General features: G+C 48.3%; 1 protein-coding gene across 1 annotated transcript in view; it reads right to left on the reverse strand.

Moving 5' to 3' along the window:
* The window catches only part of MAST1 (microtubule associated serine/threonine kinase 1), a 62602-nt gene that overhangs the window by 20624 nt on the left and 26442 nt on the right, over positions 1–15536 (reverse strand). The window contains exons 9-12 of the mRNA XM_084832205.1: positions 11639–11771; positions 8217–8284; positions 3830–3915; positions 2440–2648 (exon numbers count right to left, since the gene is read on the reverse strand). Of these exons, the coding sequence (XP_084688331.1) occupies positions 2440–2648; positions 3830–3915; positions 8217–8284; positions 11639–11771 (496 nt within the window). The remainder of the gene's footprint in view (positions 1–2439; positions 2649–3829; positions 3916–8216; positions 8285–11638; positions 11772–15536) is intronic.

Raw genomic sequence — 15536 nt, forward strand, 5'->3', positions numbered from 1 at the left:
TCCAAGACATTTTGCTGCCTGAGGCAAAGGACAATTCCCCTCCCACATGCAGCAGCTGACCTCACTGGCGGTTGAGTCTTGCTTCACCACTGACAATGGGACAGCGTCCTCCACCACACCTGAGGTCAGCAGGCTAGCGTAGGGTAAGGGTGCAGAGCCTCTTTCAGCCCGAGGGCTGAACTCCATTTTGGAGAAGCTCTGGGGGCCGCGTTCCAGTGGGTGGGGTCAAAGACAAAAAGGGGGCGCCAACAACAAAACAATACAGCATATTTTAGCTTAAAACTCTTACTGCCAGTAACTAAGCCTTAGGAGAGCCGTTTCAACTTTTTAAAATGGGGGGGGGGTGTATAAAAGCTGGGAAACCACCAACCAACCAGTGGTTGAGGGAAGGCCAGGGGAAGAGGGCCTGGATTTCTGGGGAACCCCTGAGGGCCAGAGTGGGACCCCTGGAGGGCCAGATTTGGCCCCCAGGACTGAAGTTCTGTACCCCGGCTTAGGGGGTGCAGGGCAGGCCACATGGCACACACAGCTCTGTTCTCCATCACCGCACTACTACTCTTCACCCCCTAACATCTGCTGCCTGAGGTGGTTGCCTCACTCTGCCTAATGGCAGGGCTGGCTGTGTGTATTCCATGGGAAGCAGTGGTTTGCAACACTGCAGAGAAGAACAGAGAGCCCCAGAGGCCTGGCTGCAACACAAGGTCAGGCCTGTCTTCTCTGCAGCCAGCTCCTCACTCAGTAGGGTACAGCAAACTCATGCCAATGCCTGGTGAAGGTGTATATGTACTGTGGCATTCATTCACGTGGTGCTCCCTTATACTTTGGAATTGCCTTGTGGCATACGAACCAGAAAGGCTGGCCAAGAAGAGGCCTGTTCATCAATGCTTCAGGCTCACTGAGGGAAGTTGTAATTTCCTGGATACTAACCCAGAGGCATCCTATCTCCCCAAGTTATTCCACCTGTTGTCTTCAATGTTCTTAGTTTATTCCCCCACAGTTCAGAATGGGGTCCCAGTCTTTCCTAAAGAGTTTTGTGAGCCATCCTGAAAGGTTCCACCACATGATCCAAGAGATGTGCCCAAATCCTTTGCAACATCACAGAAGGTGTTAGAGCATCACATGCAGCTTGCACACAGCTGTGCACAGTCCAAGTGTTGCACTGCAGCAACCACTCCACATACTGGCACTTTCCAAACTGCAGTAACCTGCAATTGGCAAACATGTGCTTCAGGAACATTGGAAGCTGGCTTATACCAAGTCAGATCCTTGGTCTATCTAACTCAGTATTGTCTACATCAAGGGTGGGCAGAGATCTGCTTTGTTTTTTACTCAAACATCCGCCAACCAAAACCTGGTGCAAAGGACATCCAAGCAGAATGAAATGTGAGCCCAGGAAATTGCTCTGAGTGCCAGAACCGAATGGAGCTCACACAATCCACTCCTGGTTATCCGAAGCGTTCTTCATTTCAGCAGTATAATATAAGCAGTATAATGTTGCTGCTATTGTTAAACAACTGGGAATCAGAGATCCTTGATCCACTGTAAATCATGCAGAGATCTAGCGGTAGATCCAGATCTACCTTCTGCTCACCTCTGGTCTATACTGACTGGGAGCCCTTCTTCAGGGTTTCAGACAGCTGTCTGTCCCCGGACCTTATCTGGAGCAGCCAGGGATTGAACCTATTGCCTTTTGCATGTGATATGTGGCTTAACCATGGAGCTACAACTCCCCCCCAACTATCATTCCTGTGTGCCAGCAGAGTTGTGGCTTGTTAATTTGAACATGACCTAGAGGTAGACACATGCAATGCTGTATTTAATAGGTGTTTGATATGTTTTATGGATGTTCTTAGTAATGTGTTGATGGATAAGTTCACTTTGTAACACTCTGCACCCTAATGTCAATACAACTTCTCCCCAGTGGACCATGGCTAACATGACCAATACAGGCGCAATATAGGTGAAGACTGGCCTAGAGATTGCTGTGCCACAGGGCCTCCATCCCCACCAAGAGCATCTCTACACCAGCCTAAAATCCCGCATTTAAAATGGGGCTTTCTGCTTCCATTTTAAATGCAGGATCACAATGGACTTCCTTTACATGTGCTTCCTTTTCTCCCCTTTCCCCGCTCCTTTCCCTCCTTATCTGAGTCTTCCATATGTTTCATTGTACAGCCACTAGATGGCGCTGTGGTCTAGCTCCTCTTATTTCAGGTTTTCCTCTTTTCAAGAGGGAACTCAAGCAGAACTCCAGCACTGTAATTTGACAGCTCATTATCTCTGATATTGTAAAAAATGGAATAAAGGTCATTTAGTGCGGGAGATGCTCTGAAGGTTGACAACGTCATCTAAAGGACCCGCAAACTTCCTTGAGTAACCAATCGCAATAGCAGGATAAAAGCTCTGTGTGAAGAAGCCCCATTTCCTGAGGCTGCGTACCTTCGACGTACTCCATGACCATGCAGAGGTAGCGCTTGGTCTCAAAAGAGCAGAACATGCTGACCACAAAAGGGTTCTCTGCAAAAGTCAGGATATCGCGCTCCACAAAGGCCTGCTGGATCTGGTTGCGCAGGATGAGGTTTTGCTTGTTAATCTTCTTCATGGCAAAGCGCTGGCGGGTCTCTTTGTGCCGCACCAGGTACACAGCTCTGAGAGAGGAGAAGGAGGCAGAGGGGTGGCGTCAGCAGGAGGCATTTCCTGGGCTCTGGCCAGCAGGCCTGCATCCCCCTGCCAGAATCAGGAAATATAGAATCCAGGAGTCATCGTGCCCCAAACCCTTCCCACAAAGCACGCCTGAGAACCAAGTTCTCCAAGAACAGGGCAGAGAATTTAGGAGATTTAAGGGCTCCCTATTCTCTAATTGCCAGTACTCCTCTACTCTCTTAACAATGGATTGGAATACTAACATCTACCCAGAACGTTTTTGGGGAGTGGACGGGACGGGGGGATTAGAGCTACTCATACATCCAGTGCATCAGTTCTCCACGTTGTTGTGACCCCTCATGATGACAAAAGACTTTGGGCCATCCCTGGGCGGGAAGCCAGGCACAGGGTTCTCCTGGTCAGCCTGCCCATGCACTGACATCTTCCTCAGAGGTCTTCCTCCAGGTGCCTGTGCAGTTTGAGTGGTGGTGCCCCCGCCCCCAGTGACATTCCCTCCTCAGGGGAGCTTGCCTGGTGCCGACGCTGCTGTCTTTTCAGTATCAGGCCAAGATTCTCGCAAGCTTTTAGCTTTTTTTTTTTAAAAAAAGTTCATAAACTGAATTGCTGCTTTTAACTGTTGTCTTAATTATTGTTCCAATTATGTAATTTCTGAATCTTATTATATTGTGCTGTCATTATTATTGCATTTCTTTCTTGTAAACTGCTATGGAAACGTTGTTGAAGGGTGATATATAATTGTATTTTTAAAAAAATACATACCTTTTCTTTTTCAAATGATGCCTCCTGAACTTCTGAGCCCAGTTCAGGCATTTCCCTACATCAGAAATCCTGCTCCCATGGGAGAGGGGGTAGGTACATGCACCCCATCCTCCACCATGCCCACAATGAAGGATGATGCTCAAGAGGCCCAAACTGCCTAATTATTTCACCTCAAAGGGGGGGGGGATCACCTGATTCGCGAGGCCATATGGACTGCTTGAATCATACATTTTGCTGTGGATGTGGTAGAGAAGAGCACACTGGCCTACTCCACCGCCATGGGAACAGAATCTTTGGCTTAGATAATCAACTGGACTGGATTTGGAGCTAAAGTGCTGAACCAGGAGTAGAGATCCTTTCATATAGGCAGATCCAAGGAGCTTAGTGTCTGAGTAAACTCACTCACCCATATGCTCCGTTGCTTATAAGTTTAATTGTTTCAAAGTCTCCTTCTCCTGGTGGCTTCTTTGGCTTTGGAGTAGTCCCACGACTCTGTAACGGCAAATATACAGGGTGTGAAGGCATAAGCAGTCCATATGGAGACAGTGCCCCCACCCTATTGGGATGCCTTCTTCTTTGTTTACACCGGTTAACCCTGCGATTCAATCTGGAATTCAGCACTTGTGAACAGTGTACCGGAAAGTGGTAGAGAGCCATTCTGAAACTGTATATGCATACTAGCCAATGCAGGTTCTTCCATTTGATTCACAGATGCAGGAAATGCAAAGACGGAAGAAGCACAAATGTAAGATGGGGATCCCTGACTATGCAACAGCATTCAGGATCTGATGTCACAGGAACCTTGGTGGTAGAGCCACTCACTGATTCAGAAACCTGATAAGGAGTTATTCATGTGTCTTCTCTGTTGCCAAGAAGAGTCCCCAAGCCAGCCATGTGTTAGTCACACCGACAAGAACTTAGCAATAAAGCACAGGAAGCATAAGAGATTCCATCTGATGTTTGTAGCCTCCTCTTTGTAACCTCCATTGCGTCATTCTTATCCCAAACTATCCCAGAAGCACCTGAGCAGGGAGTTGTGGGAAACCACGGCCCTGATCCTGGGCTGTTTTTCCACCTGGCCTGGTAAGGCTGGCTAGACTCCAGCATTTCTTTCATTTTACTAAAGAATAACCATATTTCATACAGGGGAATAATCCATGCAGCCATTTTTTGAAAAATCACATTCTACTTAACTCTTAATTAACGTGTATAGTTCTAAGGACCCTTGTAACATGTATAAGGGACGTTTTACTCCTGGCTTCATTCGGACTGTTTCTGGCTCACCCCCGCCCCCCAGTTGGGGTATAGCTGGACTGCAGCTGAGGTCAACTGGAGTGCAGGAAAGGTTTTGTCTGTCTAGCCCTTCTGACCCAAACAAATGGGCCACTACTCTGTGTGAAGAAGCCCCTTCACCTATGGAACTGCAGCCTCAGAGGGTGGGGAGCAGCCACTGTGGGCACCACATTGTCACTTTCTCTGATCCTCTGCCCGGTGTTGGCACAACAGCTGTCCCATGAGTGATGCTTCCTGCCTTTTCAGCTGTGTGTGAAAGCTCCAAAGCTTCCACGCCCTCCACGGCTCCCCTCGGGAAGTTGGTGCCATTGCATACTTGCGCCGCACTGCTGCTCTCTTCTCTGTTTCTGCATGACAGTAAGGTCGGACCTAACACCCCTTCTCCCTTAGCTTGCTCTTTGCTCAATGAAAAATGCAACACCTATTCAGGGAAGCGTGGATGAATGCGGGAGGGGGGTTGCCCCAGGTTTCTTGCATCTGAGGTAAAGTAACCTGGGACGCACCGTTGGCTTCATGCTGCTGTTGCGCTCCATCATTTCTTTCGAGCTGAGCATGCTTTCATCCTCCCTCCCATCTCAAAGGCTTGAAGTGGCTTGCAACGGTTTACAAATCAAGTGTAAATACGCCATTCGAATTCAATAAGCTAACATGCATCATCAATACTGAAATCCCCCCAGCCTTCTATCGACTGAACCCCAGTGGCCAAAGAGCACCTGATGAGCCTTACGATGCTTCTGGAAGAGTCCCACCCGCAGGCCTTGGTGAATCGCCCAGAGGGAAGGGGAGGGCCAAGAGCCTCCCCCACTGTGGGGTAAGCACCAGGAGTGCCTCCCTATGCACCCCTTGCTGTCCAAAGGTGGCACTCAAATGCCATCAGGTTATAATGAACAGAGTGTGACGTGGCAGAGGGGAGCGGAGGAAGCAGATTCCAGGCTGGGACTGACCCAGCAGGACATGGGACCAGTACACCTCCCATACGGTATAACTAAGAGCCTCCTGGACTTCCTGCCCATCTCCTTTCCACTCACCCTCTGCCCAGATCCTCCTGCCCCTCCACCCAGCATCCCTGCACATTCTTCTCTCTTCCATTTGACCATTATGCTCCTTGTCAAACCCTTCTTCCACTGCCATCTCTTCTCCTAACTTTCCCCTCTCACCCACCTACCAGTCCCATGTCTCCCGTCATGCTCCTCCTCTTCCAACTCCGTCTGAGCCATCTGGGCTCCTCTCCCTTCTGCCCATTCCTCAACTCTCTTCCACCTGTCTCCTAGATCTATGAATTTTCCTTCTCCTCCTGCCTTGAATGCCTGGCTGGACCTTTGAATTCCATCCTAAGGGGGTGTGGGCGGGAGGAGATGGATGGGGAACCCCGTGCAGTTTTCCCCACTTCCACCACACCTGTTCCTGCTCTTTCCCAATGGGGCTTTCTCCATTTGCCTGCCACCTTATCTTTTCTGGTATATCTCCAATTGTTGTCACTGTGTAGTGCTCCAAGAATTGTACTGCAGCATTATCTGCTGCTTTGCAAGGAATCCCGGAGTGCACTTCTCTAACAGTACACAGCTTCACTGGCACCTTTGAAAGCAGCCTTCCCCAACCTGGTGCCTTCCAGATGTGTTCAACTGCAACTCCCAGCATTCCCAGTCAGCATGTGGGCTGCCATCCTTGGCCCTGCTGCCACCTCTGCTGAACTCAGGGTAGGCAGGTTTCAGCTGCTTCTACAGCTCCCAGGGAGTCACCTAACATGTGAAATGCATAACTAGGTCTGCAAGCTTTAATTTATTTAACCAACAGATCCATCAGCTTAAGTCTTAGTTGATTAACTGGTGGGGGGTCTTTGTTACGAGCACATTTATTTCACTGTCTGGGTTCCACTAAATGGGAAATTAAAAAGTTAATATTAGCCTTGTAACAATGAGAGGTAGCATTCTTGTATTACATTGCAAGTAACCCGAAACATCCTTCAATATCTCAAAATAGGGACCCAAGCCCATAGCCAAAGCACCATGAAACAAGGTCTGAGAGCCCAGGGGGGTGCTGGGTTTGTTTTTGGCAACAGCAGCTTCTCTATTGCACATCTCAAAATACCTGCTGAAGCCGAGGGAAGCTTGCAATATGATACCAGGGGTGAGGGTGTCAGTTGCATAAAGGCAAAAAACGAACATGTGATGGGGTGGTGCAAATCCCTTGCACGGGCCTAAGCAGCTCTTTGGATCCTGGCCCTAGATTAAGATTTTGGTAACATACACATTCATTTAAAATGGATCATTAATACATCAAGAACAGAGCAGTTAAATCCATTTTAAAAGCTTCAATCAATCAGCCCTAGATTAAATAGTTTTAGAAATAACGTTAGATGTATCTTAATGTTGTATCGATTTATTTGCTGAAATCCTTGGCAAGCTAACTTTTATTGCCCTGTCTCATTTGTGGAATCTTAAGGGGGGGGGGGTCAGATCTTGGCATCTTCCACTCATAGCTTTTCCATGTCTTCCAACTTTTTCTTCCCTCTTTTCTCCTACCGTGGAAAATCCATTAAGTAAGAAAAGATGGAATAGCTGCACAAGGCCTTTGGAGTGGTGGCACAAGGACCCCTCCATCTGGAAGCACCCCCAGTCCTGTTGAACTCAGAGGGATTTGCTTCTGATGTAAAGACACAGAGGATCAGACAGTTAAATTGGCTCTCTTGTATGAATAAACATTATATGCTTAATTTGCCTAAAAGGTACCCAACTATCACCATGTAAAAATGAATCCCCACCCTAGGGCCAAACTAGATGCAATGCTAATTGCATGAATGCAAAACTTGCATATTTTGGGGTTATGTAAAGCCATGGGACTGTGGGTCCTTCCCAGGGGAGGACTCCTGGTGCTAGCAACCAGAAGGCCTTGAGCAGATGTTCCATCTTTTTCACCTTAACGGATTTTCTGTGTTAAGGAAAAAGATGGAATAAGGCGCAAGAAAACACGGGAGGATCATGAGCAGAAGAAGTTGTCATTTGGACTAGTCTGGACCCCCTGTAAACATCCGTGATTGAGGCAGGGCGATAGCACCATAAATGCCTCGTATGGAAGCACCCTTTGAAGGTTACAGGGGCTGCTATTTAAGCAACAAAACGGTTTGTGTCAATTCCATTCATGCAATTAATGTCTAGTTTGACTCCTACTTTCAGTTGCTGCCAGAACAGAAACGCGGGCAGTGCCAAGTACTTGGCTTTAGATACCCCCACCCACCCCACACAAGCCAGTAGCAATGAAGCTAAGTTTCCTTTTGTTCATTTTCCAAAGCAAGAGCAGAGATGTCTGCTCTTAGTCTGAGGCCTAGTAACAACAGCAGCTTGCTTTCTGCCAAAACCAACCAAATGGCTTTGGTTGTGGCAGCAGCAGCAGCACCAACGAACAGGGTAAGACAAGGCTGTGCATGTGTGTGCGAGAGAAAAGCTGAGGCAGACAGCAAAGATCTGGGGTGGGACTGGCACAGCTGCACCCTGTGTACTGACCTCCGTGAACTCCTCTGTCTCAGGTGTGTTGGATCCTCCGCTGTCGTGCTCCTCCACATACAGCACATCTGACGACAACAGGGTTTGGAAAGAGCCAAAGGGAGAGCCAAGGGAACACGGCTTTAGCGACCCCATTGTCATCCATGAAAGCACAGAAAGGGCGAAACCTAGACATATGCGTAGCCATGCATAGACACGAATGCACAGGCATGTGGGACATACATGCACACAGCGTGGCATGCTAACTAACTAACGTGCGTGTGTGTGCGCATGTGTATGTGGGAGACACATGCATCTAGCTGACATAGCAGGAGACACAAACATGCACTTGCTAACACAAACATGTTTGCGTGCACCTTAATACACACCTTAGTAGCAGATATGCAAACACCTGTGTGCACATGCTGGCAGTTTTACTGCATATAACTGCATATACATATAACTGCATATACTGGCAGTTTTACTCACAGTCACACCGGAAGACAAATGCAACTGTGAAACCCTGTTCACGCAAACGCAGCAGTATGCACGCGCACATGTGCACACTGTAACACAGATGCTGACAGCAGTGGTGCAGTTCGGTAATTTTAGACTCTGGACTTGATGTTAAGAGGGGCTCGTCTTTCGATGGTAACGTGTAACAGCTCAGTGACTTCAAAACGTGGCAAGCTAGCCCTGCAGTGTTTGGGGGTCCCTAGACTTTGTTGCTCCTTCTGCCCAGAGTCCTGCCCTGATGGCAGCACTGGCTAACAAAAGTGTATGCTAACTTGCAGGCATGAAAATCTACGTGAACAAGCTAAAGCAATTAACTCATCTGCGTAACAAATAAACCATCCTTATGTGGAAATGTGTGAAGGTCCCTCTGGCCCCTGGGACCTTGGGAGCCCCTCTACTCCCCCAAGCTGACATGCGAGTTCTGACTCCAGGAAGGTCCCCCTTGGCCAACTATCAGTCCAGTCTCTGGGTCAAACAACACATGACAGGTCCATTACCGCCCCCGCCCCCCCGCTGCGGGGAGAAAAATAGCTGGGGAGGGCCAGTTTTGATTGGGAAACCAGTCTGAGGGGAAACCAGTCTGAGGAGAAAGGCTTACGCGACCCCTCCTCCTGCACTGCTCTGATCAAATCCTGAGCCCCGGTGCCTACAGCTAAGTCTGTCTTACATGTCTCCTGCCTCGTGTTCAGCCTGTCCCTCAATCTACCCAGATGAAGCAAGAAGCACAGCCTGACTCCTGGGATCTGCCATCTCTAGTAGTTCAGAATTCCTTGATTTCACGGACTCAAGGCATCAAGTTATCTAGTTCCGCACAATTTAAGGTAAAAAAGAAAAAGGTTATTGAGGGAAGTAAAAGGTATGACAGGAGTGATGTTGAGACCGGAGCAAGCAAAAACAGGAAAGCACCATTTCGAAACTGCTAGTTACCCTCCTAAGCCTTAGCTTTCAATCATAAGGCAGATTCACACATGGGAGGGGCTTTTGCTTTTCTCCAGGTGGTCACCCATCCAGGATACGTGATCAAATAGGGAAGAAAACAGCTGCTCATGTCTGTATGAACTAGCCCATGCAGGGCCTGCTACAGGTCTGAGGGGGCTCTGGAAAAGTGTCCTTTGGGGTGGAGTGGGGGCCTCCTCCGCCAGTGGACCTGGCAGGCTTTCTTGGCAGCACTCCGTTAATTCCTTGTGCTAGTTTGGGGCATTGTGGGAAATTTAAATGGTGGCTAGATCCAGTCCCCTGCTGTGGCTTGTTGGGCTGGTCCAGAAAAAAAAGAGAAGGGGGCCCAGGATAGGCATCATCAGCAGGCCCTGCCAAGGATGCCAGGTGCAAATGCCAGCCCTGAGCCCAGCCCTAGCCCTCAGTGGCAAATCGGTGTCTGGGCTGTACCACTTCAGACTGCAGATAGGGGCTCACATGGCCAAATGCTCCTCCATATTTTTTTTAAAAATCCCTACACATAGAAAACTAGAGTGTCAAAGAAAAGGGTTCTAACCTAGCCTCCTCCCTGGCATGCCTCAAATTAAAGGGCTGTGGGGAGAGGAAGTCCAGCTCCCTTACCTTTCGAGACAGACCCCTTAGCTACTGCTTTTAGGAGGCTACAGGCAGTCCATGATTTGATTAAAATTGGGAGAAGTCAAGGGGTGGGGGTTCTGCATTTCATTAAGCCTCCCCCCCACCCCACACACCACCTTTTCCACCATAATACGAGCACTGGACGTGGATGCTTTCTATTTGGTGGGAACTGTTTTGTATGGAGGAGCATTCAATCCTGTGAGCCTCTACATGCAGTGTGAAATGGTTCTACTTAAGTCACAGGCTTGCAATCTTGGTGACAACTAGGTCTCAGAGTCAAGAGTCAGTAAGAACTAGGCCCCAACGTCAAGATGAGAAGAGGCTTTGGGTCCAGCCAGCATTGGCCCAAAGCCCACTGCAGAGTCTGTTCTCTATTTAAAGCAGGACAGGACAATTTGTGGCCCTCAAGATGTTTTGGCCTACAATTCCCATCAGCCCTAGCCAGCATAGCCAATGGTGAGGCATGATGGGAGTTGTAGGCCAAAATAGCTGGAAAGCCACACGTTGCCCACCCCTGATGTAAAGAATCCCAATCCCCTGTCATAATCATACCTCTACAGCAGGGGTGGGTGGAATGACTTCAATCTTCCAACGTCCACATTTTTGTTTTGTTTTTACTAGAATCTCCAAGGTCCACTTATATGTTTTAAATTTACAAAGCAAGAAGACACTCTCAGGATCCCTTAACACAGGCCAGCGAATTGTTAACTATTAAGGGATCCTGAGATCCCTTGCTTATCACTCTTGCTTATCATCATCAGAAGTGCCTTGCTAGATTTGCCTAAAGTCACTATGCTTCACAAGAGTTCTGGCAATCAGCTAGCACAGGCTAGTGATCCGCAATCTACCTTCTGCCCCTCCCGTTCTATGGGGGGTACCCTGTTAATAACTCTGTCCCTAGGAATTCCAGATGGGTTTGACCTCTCTGTTAAGATCTTGGAGATATGCCAAGAGTAGACTAGAAGATGTCCTGGCTAACCTCCCTCCCTGATTTCCATTAGCACCATCACACCCTTTGTTGGTTGGTTGGTTGGTTTATACCTTGCTTAAGAAGTAGACCAGCCTGCACTATGGAGAGGTTATCCTGAATGTTGCAGGGGAAATAAGACTGGTCCAGGATGATGAATCCTTCTGGAAAAACTCAATTCAGTGCTTCTTGGAGTTAATATAATGCCAAACTCAACAGGCAACATGAAGGGTGACTTGCCACATACCCACAAGAGTTATAAGATGAGCATGCTAACACATGCATGAAGTCACACACAGCTATAGTCACACGACATAACAGGTATCGTAGCTCAGGTACGTACGCACAGGGCTGCCCGCTTGCCTGCAGCTGCTTTTTATTCCATTACCTGGGAAGGGGTCTCGGGTGAGTCCCAGCTGGCTGATGATGTAGCGAGGGATGTCTGTCTTCACCAGGTGTCCCTCTTTGGCATGGTCCTCAGCTGCTTCTAACAGGTGGTAAAACTCCTCAGGATTAAACTCCTAGAGTGCAGCAGAATTGGTCAGAGTTAGGGCTAGGGGTTGCCCCATAAACAGTCCTGGCTACAACAGCAAGAGGCCGACAATGAGGAGCTGCTTTCCCTTCTTCAGGGGAGCCACAAAAGAGAGAGCTGGTGGGGTGTGGTGAGAAGGGTGTTGGACTTGGACCAGGGTTCAAATCCTGGCTTAGCTCTGAAGCTCACTGGGTGACCCTGAGCCAGGCATTCTCTCTCTCTCTCTCTCTCTCTCTCTCTCTCACAGCCATACCTACTTCACAGGGCCATTGTGAGAATAAAGGGGGAGAAGCTCCACGGACAATGTCCTGAGCTCCTTGGAGGAGTGGAATACAAATATCACCACTATAAGCAGGCAGGAGGTCCTCTTGGGCACCACTTTAGATATAGGATACCTGTTGGGAACCGAGGTCTGCAAAAATGGGGGTTTACAAGCCGCAGTGCATGGCTGGCATGACATGTATTGTACAGATGCTACAAACTTATGAGCTCCATGCTAGCTAATCAGTCGGCTCCCTTCCATTTCACCAATTCTGTTCTTATGATACCAGACACATACTAGCTGTGATGCAATGTGCTGATACAACCGAGGGTTAGGGATTTCTGTGTTGGTGCTCTAGGGCTGCCTTCCCCAACCTGGAGCCCTCCAGATGTACTGGACTACAAATCCCAGAATCCCCCACCTGGGGAATTCTGGAAGTTATAGTCGAACACATCTAGAGGGCACCGGGTTGTGAAAGGCTGTTCTAGGGAACGAATGAAGAGTAGTGCGAGTGAAGAGATCCTGCGACTGAGGTTTTGATCTCAGGGGTTTGAACAGTTGTGCAGCAACTCTGCAGTTTGCATAATGTGGCAGAGCAGTAGTCGGTCACAGGGGTCTGTGAGTTAGATTGAGACCTGTTTGAGTTAGATTGTGATCACTTTGTCATGGGTTTTTTAATGGTTTTAGTGGCTACAGATCTAGCAGTAGAAGTCTAGGCTGCTTCTTGGGAGAGATGCAGGCAAATCTGGCCACAAATAGGGAAATCAAGCTAGAGCAGAATCTGAGTGATCACTTCCTTCAGCAGCAACAACAACAACAACAATAACAACTGTTGTTGTTGTTGTTGTTATTATTAATTTCATTTCTTTACGGCTCAATAGCCAAAGCTGGGTGGTTCACAACATTACAAGCCAACAGCAGGTGGAGAAAAACCTGCAAAATCTTTAAGCGGATTATACAGCCTACCTACACTCCCTTTTATAGTCTGATGGGGGGGGGATTGGATAGCTAAGTAAATACTGAAAAATATTTTTAAAACAAAAACAAATGTCTTGTTGTTTCGAAGCACATTTTTGAAAACTCGTTTTGTGTGTAGTTTTTTCCGGTTCCAGACTGGAAGGGGTGGGGAATGGGAGGCATAATCAGGCGCTCCGCACTCCCTCACATCCCTCTGCAGCCACTCTCACGCTCCTGATGCTCGCAATGCTTCCATGTACACACAGCGACAGACGCCGCCTTCGCCTGGCCAATGCGATGCAGCACCACCACCTCCCCATTGAGCCGGATGGCGACAATTGGCTGGTGTGTCGTCAGGGAAACCAACAGGCACCTTCAAAGCCTCCCCCATACAGGTGGAGGAAAGCGGATGATCTGTGCCCTCTGGGTGGTGAAGAGCAGAGCCAGGATTGGGGGAGAGAAGGGAAGGCTTAATCTGTGCCAGGAGGCCTCAGTGGGATTCAGCCCAGAATCTCTTTACAGTGCTACAGCTTAGACCTGGAATATTATGAAGCAAGAAAAGGGCAGCCTTGAGCTCCTCCACACAGGAACATGGCTGGAAAAAGGAATCCAAGCCATCGGGTCCCCCACAGCCACCACGAGGGGGTTGGCCCAAAACGCTTTGGTGCCAGAGGTGAAAAATCCAAATAGCAGGCCCACCGCTAATTGGCATGGAGGAGTACAATCCACTGAGGCCTGCTTTTAAAGGAAGCTCCATTTAAAGAAACCAGAACTCAGGAGACCTTCCTGGCAGGCTGAGCACTTGCATCAGATCTGTCTACCTCCCAGCTGGCCACCCTTAATTATTCCCAAAATCCTTACTCCCTTGTGGGGGTTCTGATGGTGGTTATCCAGTGGGGAGAGTAAAAGTTCTCTGCACATGCATCCGTTTTCCCTTCCATTTTTTATTGCAAGGTTGGTGCTGATAAGATGCTTCATACTAGCGAGCCACAACTCAGTTGAAGCCCTGAGAGTGGATACTGTTGGCTGGGTTGGAGGCAAGAACCTCAGCCAAGACTCCTGAATTCTCTTCCCAGCTCTGGGAGAAGAGGTGGCTCTGGGAGAAGAGGTGGTGCTCATTATGGGTTTCTAGGCTAGGTCTCTTTGTATTTTTTGTGACATTTATTTAAAAATTGATGCCCCATCTGCTAACCCCACAGGGGCTCTCAACCTAGTTTTACGATACAATAAATTAATTAAGTATATAGCACTCCCAGTTTGCATGGCACTTTGCAGAGTACAAGAGGACAGATCTTCTTAAACTATAAGGTTTGGGAAAATGCACAGATTAGGGACGAATGGGGCCAGCAACATCTGAGGTGCACTGGAATGACAAACGGACCTTGAACAAAGGAAAAATGTTCCAGTGGATCAAGTCATTGAGTTATAGCAGCCAGGCCTGTACATGTGGTCCATGCATGGTAAGGGCCTTTCTGCCCATTCAGGTTTTTTCCCTTTTCCATAAAAAATGTCTATTGCACCTTCATTTGCTGTGCAGCATACACACACATACACACACACACATACACACATCACCCCTAAATTGTGCCTCTGCTGCAACAATATCTCAGCACTTGAAAGTGTCATATTTTGTATCTATAAAAGTGTTCCTTCGAACTGAACATCGCTTGCTGTTGTGTTTACTATGTGAAACACGGATGCAGAACTGGGTATTGTTTGTGATGTAATAACCGGCAACACAGCTCCCCATCTGCCACTTTCTGAGTATTTCAAATGTATGTTTAGAGTTTTCTGGTGGCTCCTTGCTACTCCAGCTACAGGATTCCTTTGCAGCTTTTAGAGCGGGGTGCAACACCTTTTGGCCCTAAGGGCTGCATTGGGTGTCAACCAAAGTGTCAGGAACCGCACATGTGAGTGCACGGGCACGCATGGGCACATGCCCACACACCTCACATCGCACACATACACACCCATTCATGCACATGCAGTCAAACTCACATTTATACACTCACATAAACACACCCACTCATTCATATTCCAACACACACACACACACACACACACACACTTCTCCCTCCCCACAAACACACACTCTCACCCCACACACACAACACACACCAGACAGAATTTTCCTTTGCCAGCACTAGCAAGAGATTCAGTTCCCTTTTCTCCAATCTTTCAGGAGAAAGAGAAAGTTTTCCTTGCTAGCGCTAGCACTAAGAAAAGAAACTTTGGACAGGGTCCTTACAGCTCCGGAGGCCGCACTGGAAGAGGCCAAGGGCCACATACGGTCCACATATTATGTGCCCCTGGCTTGGAGAATAAAAAAGAAGGGGGAAGGAGAACAACAGCTTGGCACTCTCCCCGCACTCCCCAGCAATGCTGCCATTCCCCCGTCCATCAATTATATGCAGTGGGGTATCCTTTGTGGGAGTATTGCCTAATCACTAAAATATGTTTATGGCATGCTTGATGTGATTGTGTGGAAGGCTCTCAGGACAACAGGGACATAAACTTTTGAGTCCTCCTGTCAAA

This window comes from Heloderma suspectum, chromosome 2 (genome assembly GCF_057233095.1).
Source record: "Heloderma suspectum isolate Gila_16-S chromosome 2, 16-S_ref, whole genome shotgun sequence".
In the NCBI taxonomy this organism is placed as follows: domain Eukaryota; kingdom Metazoa; phylum Chordata; class Lepidosauria; order Squamata; family Helodermatidae; genus Heloderma; species Heloderma suspectum.